This window comes from Xyrauchen texanus, chromosome 39, assembly GCF_025860055.1.
Source record: "Xyrauchen texanus isolate HMW12.3.18 chromosome 39, RBS_HiC_50CHRs, whole genome shotgun sequence".
NCBI lineage: Eukaryota > Metazoa > Chordata > Actinopteri > Cypriniformes > Catostomidae > Xyrauchen > Xyrauchen texanus.
In genome coordinates this window covers 25634646-25651911 of record NC_068314.1, presented here as the reverse complement: position 1 = coordinate 25651911, position 17266 = coordinate 25634646, and the positions used below count along the sequence as shown (strand labels likewise).

At 41.3% G+C, this 17266-nt stretch overlaps 1 protein-coding gene across 3 annotated transcripts in view; it reads right to left on the bottom strand.

Moving 5' to 3' along the window:
* Window positions 1–17266, bottom strand: part of LOC127633040 (chemokine-like protein TAFA-1) — a 588934-nt gene that overhangs the window by 348805 nt on the left and 222863 nt on the right. For 2 of the 3 annotated variants that reach the window (XR_007969164.1, XM_052111904.1), the window contains one exon: window positions 6692–8235. The exons of the other annotated variant lie outside the window; for it this stretch is intronic. Coding sequence is in view for 1 of the 2 variants with exons in the window: in XM_052111904.1 (XP_051967864.1) it covers window positions 8218–8235 (18 nt within the window). In the remaining variant the exon portion in view is untranslated. Of the gene's footprint in view, window positions 1–6691; window positions 8236–17266 lie in introns of those variants that run through there. 3 annotated transcript variants of the gene reach the window in all.

The window sequence follows — 17266 nt, the reverse complement described above, 5'->3', positions numbered from 1 at the left end:
CGCTGTGTAGATAAGCGAGCCGTCATTGCCACTGAGTCTAGTTCTATTCCAAGGAAGGAAATTGCCTGACTGGGCTGTAGTGAGCTCTTGGTCCAATTGACTGCAAGGCCCAAACTGTTCAGATGACTGAGGAGAACTGTCCTGTGAGACAGAAGCTCCGTATGTGATTGTGCCAAAATCAGCCAATCGTCCAAATAGTTAAGAATTCGCGAAACCCTGACTCCGCAGGGGTGCGAGCGCCAGGCCCATGCACTTCGTGAAAGTACGGGTGCTAAGGACAGGCCGAACGGAAGGACGGTGTATTGATAAACCTGGCCGCCGAGGCTAATCTCAAGAATGGCCTGTGACGGGATTTATCTGAATCTGAAAGTATGCATTTTTCAGATCGAGAGAAATAAACCAGTCCCCCTGGCGCACATGCGCGAGGAGTTTGCTGGTCGTAAGCATTTTGAACGGTCTTTTTGCAAGCGCTTTGTTCAAAACCCTGAGATCTAATATTGGTCTGAGGCCGCCGTAACGGCTGTAAAACCCCGACTCGCTCAGGGGAGGCGGCACTCTCTCTATGGCCCTTTTGCACAGAAGGTTTGCTATTTCTGAACGAAGCATGCACGCTGCTTCCGTGTTCACAGTAGTTTCGAGCCGCGCTCTGAAGCAAGGAGGACGGCGATCGAACTGTAGCAAATAGCCCTGTTTTATTGTGCTTAACACCCATTCGGATATCCCTGGAATATCTTCCCACGCTTTGAAGCGTAATGTTAGAGGGTGAATGGCCAAATCGCTCTGATTGCCGCACACAGCGTGCTGAACAGAATGTGTGAGCGCTTACTGTGCTTATGCTGGACTGCTCGCAGACAGCATGGACAGGCTGTTCTGTGAGTGACTTCCGATTGAGGTGAATGGGGAAAGAGTCACGTCTGTTAAGTGATGCGCAAGCATAGCCACGGGCACGGGACTTACATACAGAGAAGTGTTTGCTGGCCGTGTGACAGAGCCGGCAGAGAATGGGCGCTGCGACGTATTCGCGGAGCGCATTTATTGACTCTAACACTCGAAAGTGGTTCGTGAACCGCTTTTGAGTGTGCTCTGATGGGGACACGGAACGTGTAATGCTTGTGTGTAGAGGTGAACACTAGATCGTGGGCACATTTTCTACACATAAGGCTGGTCGTGTGACAGAGCTGCCAGAGAATGGGCGCGCGACGGATTCGTGGGTGCGTTTATTAACCCTAACACTCGAGCCGGTCGTAACCGCTTTATGTGAGTGTGTTCTGATAGGGACATCGGACGTGTAATGCTTGTGTGTAGGGGTGAACACTGAATCGTGGGCACATTTTCTACACATAAGGCTTTATTTTGGCGCCGTGGAAACGGCGCTTGAGTGCAGGCAAGCGGGTAATATCACCGCTTGTTGGCTGCTGAATCCACCACTGCAGTAGCCTGAGAGAAGGGGACTGACAGGGGCGTACGGGACTTACATACAGCTGGCCGTGTGACAGAGCGGGCAGAGGAGGGATACGCGACGGGCTCGTGGGCGCTTATTATCTCTAACACTCAAGCAGGTCGTGAACCGCTATGTGAGTGTGCTCTGATAGGGACACGGATGTGTAATGCTTGTGTGTAGGGGTGAGCACTGGATTGTGGGCACATTTTCTACACATAAGGCATGTTTACTCTTTACAAGATTTCTTTGGGTCGCCGTGAAAACGGCGCTTTGAGTGCAGGCAAACGGGTAGTATCACCGGCTTGTTGGCTGCTGAATCCACCACTGCAGTAGCCTGAGAGAAGGGGACTGACAGGGGCTAAGCTTTGACGGTGATCCGCCGTAGCGGGACTGAGCCGCCGCTTTCTCAACAACGCTAGGAGGACTTCGGTTGCTCAGGTTTCAGTACAATCTTAGGCCGAGGCCCGCAGGGGGCGGCTGTCTGAGCGCTGATCGAGGGCGGCCGCCCTGTCGACGCTGAGAAGTCTGGCTTGTTGAGCTGGGCGCTGTGAAGAGGCTCGTGCAGGAGGCTGGTCACGTGGGCGGCCTGCAGAGGAGCTAGCGTGACGAGGCAGAAAGAGATTCATGGCTTGGGCTTCGAGAAATGGTCAACAATGCCACTCACCGCGGAACCGAAGAGACCGGACAGAGAGAGCGGCGCGTAGTGCGTTCAGCTTCTCCCAAGTCGGCTAGTCAGATCTGAAACAGCCTCTGTCTGTAAGACGGCCATGGAATGCAGAGCAGATGCGGCTTGGCCGGCGGCGGTATAGGCGCCGCCAACACAGGCGGAAGTAGTTCTGCAGGCCTTAGACGGGAGCACCAGCTTAGACCGCCATCTCGCGGAGGGCGGGCAAAGGTGCGGCGTGGAGTCTGTTGGGAGCCTGTTCAGGGGCGGTGACCACTCGAGCCCGAGGCGGTCGACGGCCTGTGTGAGGAGGCGCTTAGTTCCCCTCGACCCGGCGCTGGTCCTGCTGGATTCCTGGGCCGAGGAGGAGGCGCGTGAGCCTGACCACTCCTCGCTGTCCGAGCCATGATGGAACAGCCCTTATCCTCCGCTTCTCGTCCGAGATGGCAGCAGAGCAGCCGCCGGGCGGCAACTGCGCTGGCCCCGAGTGGGCGGGGAGGGTGAAGGCGATGCTCGAGGGAGGGGCTCCGGCGAGGCAATCGCTTCTACCACTGGTTCCGCAGCCTTTGAGAGCGGCGCTTTTACTGCGCAGCTGAATGGAGGGCGCGCTGGCGGCTCGGTCCTGAGCGCCGAAGTCGAGCCCGCAGGGTCGACATCGAAGCTCCTCGCAGAGATCGCATCCGCCTTCAGCGAGGGCGAGCTCTGCATGCCCCAGTCCCAGGCAGAGAGCGCAGATGACGTGGCAGTCTCCGGTGCTGAGAGGGGCGCGCATGAGGCGCAAGTGGAGCGAGGCATCTTTAAAAAGACGCCAGTACTTTTTGTGAAGTTCATAAGAACTAGCTTGCTTTAAAAGGATACGTCGCCGGATGGCGAGTCTCGCAGGACGGCTGAAGGTGGCGAAGACGGCCGGCTTCTTCGAGCGCTGTCCACGCTTGCTTGATGCCCCTCGAACGGCGGCGGTTTCCAGTTCAGAGATGCGAAGAGCTTCGCTGAAGAGATGAAAATCAGGGTTCCAGCCTACGAACTACGCTTATATGCACTCTAGTCACGCCCATTTTGGCGGGCTTTGTTGCAGTGAGCCGCGACGCCTCTCATTGGATGCGAGTTCGCTCAAGCTCGTCTATAGGCTGCAGCAGTTGCCGCAGAGCAACCTATGAGCTCGCTAGCTAGCCCGGCTCAAGGTCTGCAGCTGCCGCACTGCGTTGACAATGGATACAAAAATTAAGGATAATTTTTTGGCTTCAATATCTCAGAAAAGATGAATCTTTCCCGTAGCGTAAGCTAGCTTACGCAATACGAGAGAACCTCTCGTAAGAGAACTAACCCTCACAGAAAACTTTCTGCATTTTTACATTTTCAAAAAAACATAATTTAGTATGATTTATAAGCTGTTTTCCTCATGGGGACCGACAAAATGTCCCCACAAGTTCAAAAATTTTGGGTTTTACTATCCTTATGGGGACATTTGGTCCCCACAAAGTGATAAATACACGCCACACACACACACACACACACACACACACACACACACACACACACACACACACACACACACACACACAATTTTCCTAGATTAATATGCATATGCATTCCTGAGTTGACAGGCAATGTCTGTCTCAGAAAGGTGGTTGGCTCTTTTACCCGCAAGACAGCACTTCCTTTTCGACATCAGTTGACCATTCCAATTTCTCCCATTCATTTTAATAGAAGTGGCCTGTCTCTGAACATAAGAGGAAGTGTCATAGAACATAAATTATGGGCATGTGTGAGCTTCAGTTTCTAGGTAGAATAACCCCAGATGGGCGCCAAAAAGCGAGCTGTATTTTTAGTTGTAAAAGATGTAATACTTTGAAGAAGAATGTATATTTTATTAACTCTACCCCCTAAACCAAACACCAAACCTAAACCTTACCGTTAGTGGGGTGACAATTTAATTTTAGCATTAAAAGGCAACCTCTGAATCCTGCTCACCATCGTTTATATGAATGCAATAACTTCCTAGTTCCTGCTGTCAGTAGTACAACAGGGGAACGTGTTTACATTTGAATTGATGTAAAAATGCCTGATGGGGATGACGCTAGTCAGTAATCAGGAAGAATGGGATCATTTTCAGGGTACATAAACTTTCAGATGTTACATGTCGATTTCAAGTGTAATCATGTTGGATATCCAGATTAATGACTGAAGACAGGTAGTGTAGGCAGGAGGTTTGATTGATGCATATGCTTCAGAAACTCAGATAGTGAGTCATATTCCAATAAAGTATTATTATACTCTGATAACATTAGAATGCTCCACATATTTAATTCAATTATATGCATATTTGGTTTAAGATAATCTGAAAATGCTGTATACTTTTCAATTTTTGTTCGTTTTTATTTACATTTAAATAGTCAAGAATATTTATTTAAATAGTCAAGAATAGTCAAATTATTGCATTCAATATGCAATTATTGTCTTAATGTAAAATAACCTTTCCATTCTCAAGTAATCTTAGAGTGGGTGTCTTTATATATATATATATATATATATATATATATGTGTATATACATTTAAATATATATATATATATATATATATACATATATATACATATATATATATATATATATATATATATATATATATATATATATATATATATATATATATATTTAAAACACTTGTATCCCTTTTTCGCCCAATTTTGAATGCCCAATTCCCACTAATTTGTAGGTCCTCGTGGTGGCGCGCTTACTCACCTCAATCCGAGTGGCAGAGGACAAGTCTCAGATGCCTCCGCTTCTTAGAACATCAATCTGCTCACCTCACAATCCGGCTCGTAGTGCATGACACCGCAGTGACTCCGTATGTTGAGGCTCATGCTACTCTCCGCGATCCATGCACAATTTACCACATGCCCCATTGAGATCGAGAACCACTAATCGTGACCACGAGGAGGTTACCCTATGTGACTCTACCCTGCCTAGCAATCGGGCCAATTTGGATGCTGTCTGGATTCACTCAGCACACTCTGGATTCAAACTCAAGACTCCAGGGGTGGTAGTCTGCGTCAATACTTGCTGAGCTTCCAGGCCACCCAGAGTGGGTGGTTTTAAATAAATATGAAGTAACCCAAGAGCAGAAGTCTGAGGAGAACTTCTGTGTGCATCTAAGAGATCAACTGAAGTTTCCTCAGTACAATAACAAATATCTCGGGGGTGGTAAATGCATACAGTTATCTATGCAAAGCATTTCTCCCAATAAAATTAAGCAGGGCTCTGTTTCACAGCAAGACACCATCATTCCTACTCAGGAAACAGATGCATGAAAGAGAACTGATAGCACTTCTTGAAGCATCTATCCCAGAGCACCTTTTACAGCCCATCCACATTAAAACCCTGAATACACATTTACATACTTTTTTTTTCCGCCAGAATAATCTCACCATTATTTTAAGCCACAGCATCTTGTTAAAGATCTACTGCTTGAATCCCGTTTCCTAAGACATGTTGAACTCACATTGAGGCGCAGAGCCGTAATTTATCATTTTACATAGAAAAACAACAACAAAATGAGGAAACGCATCATTGAAGAAGAGAAAAGTTGCAATTCGCTGCTTAGTATTCCGGAACAACTGCAGGGAGATCAATGAAGCTGTCAATTTTCGACCTTCTGTGGTTTTGCAGATGGAAAAATGAATTTGAAAAATAAAAAATATATATATTTTATTAAATCATTTATAATATGGTACTTGTTGAGTATCATTACTAAATAAGGTAACTGAATGGACAATGCTGATAAATGCAGTTTGCCACAGGAAGTTTTTCACAGAGCATTCACTAGATAGTCACTCCAAAAATATTTCTATTTTTTAGATTTATGCATTTTACAAAGCAAAATTAAACTAAAACAATTAAAATATTTAGTTGTTTATTTAGCATTGTTAAATATTATTCAATTAAATGAAATTGTGTTATGAAATAAAAATGTGTTAAAATTAAAATGTTATTTTTTTTTTTTAAGTAACATATAGTAGGCCAAGTCATGAGATTAAACCTTTGCCCGAATATAGTGTACAATATTTTCTTTTTGTGTACATCTTGTGTAGAAATTCACATATTAGATTGCAGAACAGCTTTGTAAGCATGTCTTCTGATGTACCTTACATAGCAGTTGATAAAAGGTTATATTGCATGCCAACTCTGCTTGCACAAGTGGTTGTGTAGTAACAGTTACCGTACCAGAATTGTTCAATAGTTTCATTAAAATAACACATGATGTTGCCTGTAATTTGTTAAATGTAACAAATGGCTAGGGGATTAAGTTATGTTCATGTGAAAGCTCAAAATGTTCTGCAATTCTCTTCATGTGTTTATGCTAAAAGACTATTAAAGTGGGAAACAAAATATAAATCGTTTGTCTTTGACACTTTCAGCTATCTATGTTTAAAACAGCACTGAAAAACATCACTGTTGCCCAAGTACAGAGGTGACAATATATCAACAGCATCAGAGCGTAATTAAATAGCATAACATACAAATATACAGATAACCACAATGCTGAGAGATAAATATAGACACTGTTTATATAAATGCTTTTTAATATTGATTTGCTTCTGATAATGCTGCATGTTTATCTACCAGGGCTACTGTAGATGCATGTCTGTACTGATGCCAGAAGAGACAAATGAAGCCCATCAACTTCCCTGATCTTCTTCACCTTGGAAAACACATTACACAATTAAGCAAAACTTTTTTAATGAGAATGACAGTGAATAATACATTTGCAAGGTAATTTCCCCTCAAAATTCACATGGAGTCACATTAGATAATTGTAATTGTGCCAAGTATTATATAGATATTACCCTGCCAAACTATAATATTGAGGAGAATTATGGTAAGGGCTTCATTTATTTTAAAATGAGATCAGGTCTCTGATCAATGACACAGAACCAATGCTTGATTGTTATGGTTTACCTTTCACAAGCCGAATGTCTTCTATTGTGTTGTATTTATGAAACCTACTCAAGCATGATGAAGTCTACCTATTCTCAGTACAGCATGGAACACACTGGAGAATGGACTGACTCTGAGATAGAACTGCCTATCAATGTCAATGCCAATACGTGACTGTAGGTTTTTGTAGGGCCAATCTCCATCATACAGATGTCTATGTTTTTTAATCAAGGATCCAATGTTACAATATTAAAATCTCATTTCAAGCTAAAACTCTAGAATGTTCATTACACCAAGTGAACATGTATTTGCACAGAAAACTGGGCGTCATTTGTACTTCTTAAAGAGCCAAAACCATGAACAGAGTCATTTATCTCAATTCAAACCCATTGAACATCTTTATGGGCATGTTAGGTCTTCATATTAGGTCTATTATTATGTGTCTACACTGTATGTATATATACAGAAATATATACAGTTACTTTCAATACAAAGCTCCCACAAAATACATTGAGCATGCCAACCAATAAAAAGACATCTGGCCAAAGTAGGTGTAGACAGTGAGGTGACCGTTGATCATGGGGCAATTCCAAACAGACAGTGTCTCCAATGTTGAGTGGTAAATCAGAAGTAGGAGGAAATAACAGGTCTTCACAAGCTACCTGTCTTATTACCAAAGCCAGCGTGGACGGCGAAACGACAGAGTGATAGCGGGATGAAAAAAATTGTGTGCGGCAAATCTCTTATTGATTTCCACTTCATTTTCTAAGACCAGTGCTTATCCTCCGTGATCCTCCGTACAGTCGTTCACAGCTTATGTCGGGATTGTCCAATTTACCTAGGGTATGGTAAAGTCTTCAAATATAATTTTAAATCCCGTAAATGGCTCCACTAAGCTGTTCAGAATCAGAGGAAGGTGGTCAAGAGAAAAGCAGAAAATGAAAAGATTTGAACAGCAGCAGGCGTCCACGATGATGGGTTTACTGATCAAAAACACAGATTAGTCTGATATATTTCTATTTATTACATTCCTTGGCACCAAATGAGCAAATCATGTCTTTATCTCCAAGAATGTCCTCTTTTATGTTCGTTCACCGCTAATCCACTAAAACACCCCTTTGATGCAATGGTTTAGTCCAGTCTGACAAAGAATCCACATTTGAAGTAGCTCTTTGTTAGGTCCGTGGATGAATCTGCAGACAGAATAAAGATGGGGAGAAAAAATACACATACATGCTTAGAGAAAAGGTGACCATGCTTTAAGAAAGTCACCCAAAAGGAATGACTGAATTTTGTAATTTTAATTAAACAAAGAGAACACCGTTGAACTGTGAAGCTTAAATCAGTTGACTGCATATATTACACACACACACATACATACATATATATATATATATATATATATATATATATATATATATATATATATATATATATATATATATATATATATTGAACTATATAATGAATTGTGTTTCTAAATGTGTATATATTCACAGTTCAGTTGGCGTGGATGCTAGCACGTCTGCAAACTAGCCAGTCACATCTCTGTATCTTCCCTGTTCATACTGTGCTATGAAAAGACCTCAGTAGCATTGGCAAGAAAGAAATAAGATTTTTCTTCCCCTCTGTTTCTCTATCCCTTATTTTCTTTCTCTCTGTGTGTTCAGGGACCACTTTTTAGTCTGTCTGGTGAGCGTGTCTTGGTCTCAGTGCTCCATTATGCTTCACTCAGACCAATATTAATGATCCATCCTCTCCCTGCTCAGACTGGAGGAAACGCATGATAACAGCCACCGTCACTAACGATTAGCCAATCTCATGTCAGCGAAAATCATCTTTTGATGTGCTTCCCAGAAAGCTTGTCACTGAGCAAACCTATACAGCATACTTATGGAACGGTCCTCATACAATTTTTTTTATATATAATTTTCAGGCACTCCACAGATATTATAGTAGTATTTTACAGCTGTGTCATCATGTCAAGTAAATCAATCAATCAATCAATCAATCAATCAATCAATCAATCAATCAATCAATCAATCAATCAATCAATCAATCAGTCTGTCTGTCTGTCTGTCTGTCTGTCTGTCTATCTGACAGTACAAAATGTAATTATGTTCAAATTGTGTGAGAATAGAGACATCAGAGTATAAAGTGTGTTAGGGAGGCATTGTTTTTTTTGCCTCCCCTGAGTTCACTGTGTTTTCATGGAAATCTTAAAGCGTGTCATGAATGTTAGGCCAGAAATTGCTAAATAAAAGAGAAAAGTCATATGAAATGAGGCAGTGCCTCAACATTGCAATTACTGGCTGATTAAGCTGTCAATGCGATTATGTGATAATGAATGAGAAAGGGTACTTTTTTTTTTTTTTTTTTATAATAATGGATCAATAGAAAGTAGTAAATAATAATAAAAAAACACACTAAATAAATATATCTGTTACTGCATCATTGTAGTTATTTAAAATGTTTTTTTTATGTTGTTTTTTTTACTTTAAAAGGTAAACTGTATTATTTAAAACTTTACTAATTGTAAATGTAAGACTGAATAAATCATATTAAAAGCAAAAAATTTAAACTATAATACTGGTTCATGTTTAATTTGACTTGAACCTGTAAATTATGAACTTCATAATTCTCCAAAGCTCATTTCTGTTGCCATCCATCCATCTGTCCATCCATCCAGCTAAGAGCCCGGTGAAAACAGATGTTTGGTGTGGTGCTTTTTATTGAAAAGATGTGATGTCAAGAGTGCAATTAAGCTAATTAAAAGCTCAAGCCTGTGGTTTTGCCCTCAGCCACATATAAAGCATATGCTGACATTCCTAACTAGGTGTGGAGGAAGAGAGCCAGGTGTGAGCTACAGACTGATAGAGAGACTTTGAGAGAGAGATAGAGAGAAAGAGAGATTAAACATCATATACTGTATCTATGATTATAAGAAAAATGTATTGGACTAATCACATACTACAGATACTAAATACAACAGAATTGGTGACATTAACAAGTCTGTAAACTTGTTTTTCACTCTTGAATTAAAAATTAAAGAGAGAGGGAGAGTTACAGTGGCAATGGTTCCAATTCACCAGGAGAACTGTAAGAAAACTATGGTGTCCCTCCTCTCACTCTGCTTTGAAGCTGCTGAGAGAGGATGTTTGGGAACATCATCACAATAATACTGCACACTGGGACAAACGACCTCAGCACCAGAAGAGTGGATGTTGCCAAAGCTCTAATCAACGTGTCGAAATCAGCAAGAGGAATCTACCCCAGTGCCAAAGGCAACATCTCTACACTGCTGCCTCGCAGAGATGTTCCACAAAACATCATCAATGCTATTAATGCAAAGATAGCTGATGTGTGTGCTCCCATGCTGAATGTACAGTACATATAGCAAATCATCAGCGTATCACTCATGAGCATCTATATGACCGTAACCACATTCATCGAGAGGGCATGAGAATATTTACTAAATCAATCAAGGATGTAACATTGAATAGCTTTGAGAACATACCCCCTGACTCTAAGGAGAGACAGCATGCCGGCAGACAGACAGACAGCTAGGCTGCTGTTGTGAAAGGAAGAGGTAGTGCAGACACAAGCAACCTCAGCCAGATAAAAAATGGTGAGTTAAAAAAATTGCTAATAAATAATTTAATAAAATAGTTAACCATGGTTTTACTTCAGTAATATTCTAATAGTAACTATGGTTTAATACCATGGTTAAACTATATTTACTATAGTGAAAACATGGTTCATTTTTTGTAAGGGTAAACAAAACAGAAGTCTAATATTTTTCTGTTTAGGCTCAAAAATTTAAATAAAATTATTTTTTTAATTACACATTGACAATTAAATAGATTTTTTTCCTAATTCTGCTTTGATTTCCCAAATTCTGTTTTCTATTCTATTTTTATCCTGAATTCCATGTTTAAAAGATTCATTATTATTATTTAATACAAAATATGACAAATCACATGAATTCATAGAGTTCATCAAATAAAATTATTTTATCAAATAAAGTACTTTAATCTCATCTTCACAGCTGAATCTAAAAGTTATGTTTTGTCAAATAACGTGAGCACAACAGAGAATCACTGTATAAATCAAAAACTTACAGTACATTCAGTACAACAGCACACTTGCTTGTGAAATTTGCTTAAATATGATTATTCCTGATATAATAGTAATAATAATAAATTATTTTTTTATATTATTATTATTAAAATGAATATTAAAAATTTACTATGAAATAGTAATATTTATTTTGTCATTATTTTGTCAATTTAAACCTAACTTATATTTTGATGGATCAATGTGTCAGTTGTCTGGATAAGCAATTTTGCTACGTGGTTGTTTGGTTGTTACACCACCGTAAGAGGCTGCAATTTCATTAAATAAATAGTCTGGAATGTATGGCATGCTTCGCATTAAATGAGCATTTCACTTTCTGTAATCTAATACACAGATTACATAAATCATAATGTGATGTTTTAGCGGGTCATTGCCTTCACACATCACTTTGAAGCATGCAACACAAGAGAACTGGATATATCTTAAATGAAATCGCAGGCTGCTGTGGTTTAATAATCAGACAAGGACACATGTACAACACATTTTCAAGATCAACGGAAGATTTTGTGACAATGCAGTACTGGCCCAAAATGGAAACTCTCACAGCTGGCCACACTTACTGCTGAACTTACTGTTTTATTAGGTATATATAGATCTCAATTTAGATTAGGCCATGCAAAATGGTTAGCTAGTCATTAGTATGTGCTATATTACAACCTTTATTAAGCATTAATAGTTTTATTGCTTGATTTATTTAATTTATTCCTAAAACAGTAATAAACCCATTAATTAAGCAGAAATGTGTATCAAATTCATTACATACTTAATATCTTTATTAACTATGAATTTTTGCTGTCTTAATGTTCTCATAAACACTTCTTTACCACTGTTTTGCATTAAATAAAATACATCAGTTAGGTATGATTAACAAGTTGTTTACTAAGGATAAAAAACATGATCAAACTGCCTATATATGAAATTACTAAACAATAAATAAATAATTTGCTAAAGTGAATAGAAACAAATAAATTACTATTTATATGTATCTTATTAATGTATTAATAATGTAGGGACAATAATTAATAAATTATCAGTTAACTATAATCTAAAGCTATACAAATAATTTATACCGTGTAGTTATTATAAATTGTTCCTAATGCTGTCTGTTGAGTAACTGTTGAGTGTTGGTCATTTCCCTGGCAACTGTAATAAAGTACACATAATGCCCATTTTCAAGAGTGGAGACAAATCTGACCCCAAAAAATTACAGAGGCATCTGTGTAAGCCGTAATCTGGGGAAGTTGTTTTCAATATCATCAACAAAAGACTCTTACACTTCCTTACAGTGCACAATGACTTAAACAAATGTCAGATTGGCTTCTTACCAAATTATAGAACATCCGACCATATCTTCACCCTACATACATACCCTGATTGACAAATACACCAACCAAAACAAAACAAAAATATTTACTTGCTTTGTAGATTTCCAGAAGGCCTTTGATTAAATTTGGCATGAAGTTCTACGGTCTAAACATATACCAATGGGTATAATGGGATAAATGTTCAATATAATAAAAACAATGTATTCAAAAAATCTATGTGCAATCAAAATGGGAAATAAGCAAACAGGAAATGGGAAATTACTCAAGGGTGGGGTGTGAGACAGGGGTGCCCTCTATCACCAATCCTCTTCAGTATATACATTAATGAATTGGCAAAACTACTAGAAAAATCATCAGCACCTGGCATCACACTGTATGACACAGACATAAAGTTAATTTTGTTCACAGATTAACTGCTCCTGCTGTCTCCAGAGGAAGGCCTACAGCAGAACCTAGACATCTTGCTCAAGTTCTGTCAGACCTTGACCCTGACTATTAACCCTAACAAAATTAAAATATGAACATTCCATAAAAGACCCAGATGTCAGAAAGAGACCCAATTTCAAGACCCAATGATCAAAATTGAGCATGCCACAAACTGGGTTGAAAATAAGTGAAACTGGAAACCTCAGCTTGGCTGTGAATGAACTGAATGAGAAAGTAAGAAGGGCCTTCTATGCCATCAATAATTCTATACAATTTGAAATACCAATTAGAATCTGGCTCAAAATATTCCAGTCAGTTTGAGAACCTATTGCATTATATGGCAGCAATGTGTGGGGTCCTCTTCTGAATCGTGAATTTGACAAATGGGACAAAAACCTGATTGAAACCCTGCATGCAGAGTTTTGTAAGAGTATCCTCAGAGTCCAGAGGAACACATCAAACATTGCATGCAGGGTGGAATTAGGCCAATATTGATTCACATTGAGAAATGAGCCATCAAATTTTGGAAACATCTAAAAATGAGTGTCCACAACTCTTATCATTTTAAAGCCCTTAAAAACCATAAAATGAATATTTAAAAAAATCCATCTCATTCAGATGGTACTGAGGCTGCAAAAACAGACTAACACAACTAACATGACTAACAATAGTCTGCCTCAAGACACCCTTATCCACAAAATTCACACTAACTAAATTATTAACACACAAAAATGAAATTATCTTATTGGACTGAAACAACACAAAAACAAAGTAAACTTGAATGTTATTTGGCCCTAAGCAGAGAATATCAACAGCAGAAAATAGAGCACTGTGAAAGACTGCAAATTAAGAAAAATAATGACAAGGTGCAGACTGAGCAATCACGCTCTGGCTATAGAGATGGGCAGATATCGACAGAACTGGCTGCCCAGAGAGAGCAAAATATGCCCATATATTAGCCAAGGAGACAGAGCAACACTTCCTCACCATTTGTATTGGACAATAATACATAACTTAAGTATTTATTAGTTGAAAGAAGAGATTGCATTTTACTAGCAGCATGGTACATTGATGCCTGCCACAAAAGAGAGAAGTGTTGACCAATCAGTGATGACAAACACCCATATGCACGCACACACACACACACACACACACACGTTGGTGCAGCTATCATTATGAGGACTTTCCATAGACATAATGATTTTTATAATGTACAAACTATAGATTCTATCCCCTAAACCTAACCCTCACCTAACACAACCCCTAAACCTAACCCTCACAAAAAACTTTCAATAAAACATCGTTTAATATGTTTTTTAAGCTATTTAAATTATGGGGACACTAGAAATGTCCTCATAAACCACATTTATAGCATAATACCCTTGTAATTACCAGTTTGTAACCTAAACAATTGCCCACGTAAACCGCATAAACATGCCCACACACACACACACACAAACACACTTTACATTATATGTTAATTTATGTTTTATTAAGTCATTTTATAATTTGTTCTCTAAACACTGCACATGCTTTGGCAATTCTTTGAAATGTATGTCATGCCAATGACAGAGAGAGAGCTTTTAAAAAATATATTTTAACCAACTCTATTAAAATACACCTTTATGCAAAAAACAAAAACAAACTGAAACCAATTTACATGTCACATAAATAAAATCAAACTCCCACATTTGCCCTCTTACCAATATCACTGTAGTAGAGGTTAAAAAAATAGCATTCCATTAATCACTTTACATAAAGTATCTCTGTAAACCCATTGTTGTAATAATTATTGTAAAATAATTAAAATAAATTAAAATTCGACTCTTTACCAAACCTTTGAACAATATTTATAAATCCTGCCTTGTATCACTCACCACCATTTTCTTCCTGCATATATAAATGGCTAATTTCCCTTGAGACACAAGGATATTTAATAACTGACATTTCATTATTTGCTTTATATCTAGGACCAAAAATACAATTCTGAACAGAAAATTCTTCCCCAAACAAACCAAAATCTTAATAAATAAATAAACAAAACAGACAACCTTGCACACTCCATATAACAATGAAAAACTGTTTCCCTTATTTTACAAAAAGGACATGCATTTGAAACCATTGGATTAATCACAGAAATAAAAGCATTTACTGCTACAGCACCATGTAGAATCCTCCACTGCAAATGGAGGCAAATTTCCAATCTTTTGAAAGAAGGTGGCTTGTATAATATGGTTTACCATAATTTCCAACCCCCAGTTTTTGCTTCCATACAGTATCAGTCCTGTCCTTCAGCATATTTTTATTTGGAACATTCACACAACACTTATAAAAACTTTACCACTCAAAGTTTTCATATCCTTCTAAAGTAAGGAGTGGCCCACTTTGTCCTTTCAAATCTGGTGTCAATCCACTTTTAGAAAAGGGATCAAAGTTATTTGGGACAACTTTTCATTGATAAAAGTCCACCAAAAATGATTTTTCCTCACCATTAAAATTTTCTTTCAACAAGTCCATAACTATTTTAACTTGTCGCACATAATGTTGTTTTAAATGGGCAGTTGTGACGTAGGCAGGCAGAGGTTGTGGATCTATGTGCAGCTTTATTAACAAAACAGGGGAAAACTCAGGACAAAAGGGAAAAAACAAGGAAATCTAGTACAGAGCATAACACTTGCAAGAACTAACAAGGGAAACAAGGAAACTAAAGGGCTTAAATACACAAATGGAACAGACAAGGGAATAAGGAACACCTGGGGAAATAATCAGGGAAAGAGAACTAATCAGGGGAAAACCAATCATAAAATGAAACTACAAAGGACTACAAAAACCAAACAGGAAACAGGAACTAAACTAAACTTCAAAATAACAGCACAAAAACAAAAGACAGAGAACATGACAGAGCCCCTGCTTTAAGGAGCGGATTCCAGACGCTCCAAAAAGTAAAAACAAAACAAGGAAAACAAAAAACAAATTGTCCAAGGGGGCCAACAGGCAGTCCTAGGGGGCACAAGGGGCAGACAGGCAGTCCAGGGGGGAACAAAGGGCAGGCAGGAGGTCCAAGGGGGCACAGAGGGCAGGCAAGAGGTCCAAGGGGGCACAGAGGGCAGGCAGGAAGTCCGGGGGGGGCACACAGGGCAGGCAGGAAGTCCTGGGGGGCACAAAGGGCAAGGACAGGTTCAGGAGGCCTGGGAGCTGGCCACAGGGCAAGGGTAGGTTCAGGAGGCCTGGGAGCTGGCCACAGGGCAGGGACCGGTTCAGGAGGCCTGGGAGCTGGCCACAGGGCAAGGACAGGTTCAGGTGGTCTGGGAGCTGGCCACAGGGCAAGGACAGGTTCAGGAGGTCTGGGAGCTGGCCACAGGGCAAGGACAGGTTTGGGGGACCTGGGAGGAGGCCACTGGACAGGGACTGGGTCAGGGGACCTGGGAGGAGGCCACTGGACAGGGACTGGGTCAGGGGACCTGGGAGGAGGCCACTGGACAGGGACTGGGTCAAGGGACCTGGGAGGAGGCAAATGGACAGGGACCGGGTCAGGGGGCCTGGGAAGAGGCCGCAGGACCAGGACCGGGTCAGGGGGCCTGGGAAGAGGCCACAGGACTGGAACCGGGTCAGGAGGCCTGGGAGGAGGCCACAGGACAGGGACCGGGTCAGGAGGCCACAGGACAGGGACCGGGTCAGGAGGCCTGGGAGGAGGCCACAGGTCGGGAACAGGGTCAGGAGGCCTGGGAGGAGGCCACAGGACAGGGGCCGGGTCAGGAGGCCTGGGAGGAGGCCACAGGACAGGGGCCAGGTCAGGAGGCCTGGGAGGAGGCCACAGGACAGGGGCCAGGTCAGGAGGCCTGGGAGGAGGCCACAGGACAGGGACCTGGTCAGGAGGCCTGGGAGGAGGCCACGGGACGGGAACAGGGTCAGGAGGCCTGGGAGGAGGCCACAAGACAGGGACTAGGTCAGAGGACCTGGGAGGAGGCCACAGGACTGGGGCCAGGTCAGGAGGCCTGGGAGGAGGCCACAAGACAGGGACTAGGTCAGGGGGCCTGGGAGGAGGCCACAGGACTGGGGCCAGGTCAGGAGGCCTGGGAGGAGGCCACAGGACGGGAACAGGGTCAGGGGGCCTGGGAGGAGGCCACAGGACTGGGGCCAGGTCAGGAGGCCTGGGAGGAGGCCACAAGACAGGGACTAGGTCAGGGGGCCTGGGAGGAGGCCACAGGACGGGAACAGGGTCAGGAGGCCTGGGAGGAGGCCACAGGTCAGGGACCGGGTCAGGAGGCCTGGGAGGAGGCCACAGGTCAGGAACCGGGTCAGGGGGCCTGGGAGGAGGCCACAGGACGGGAACAGG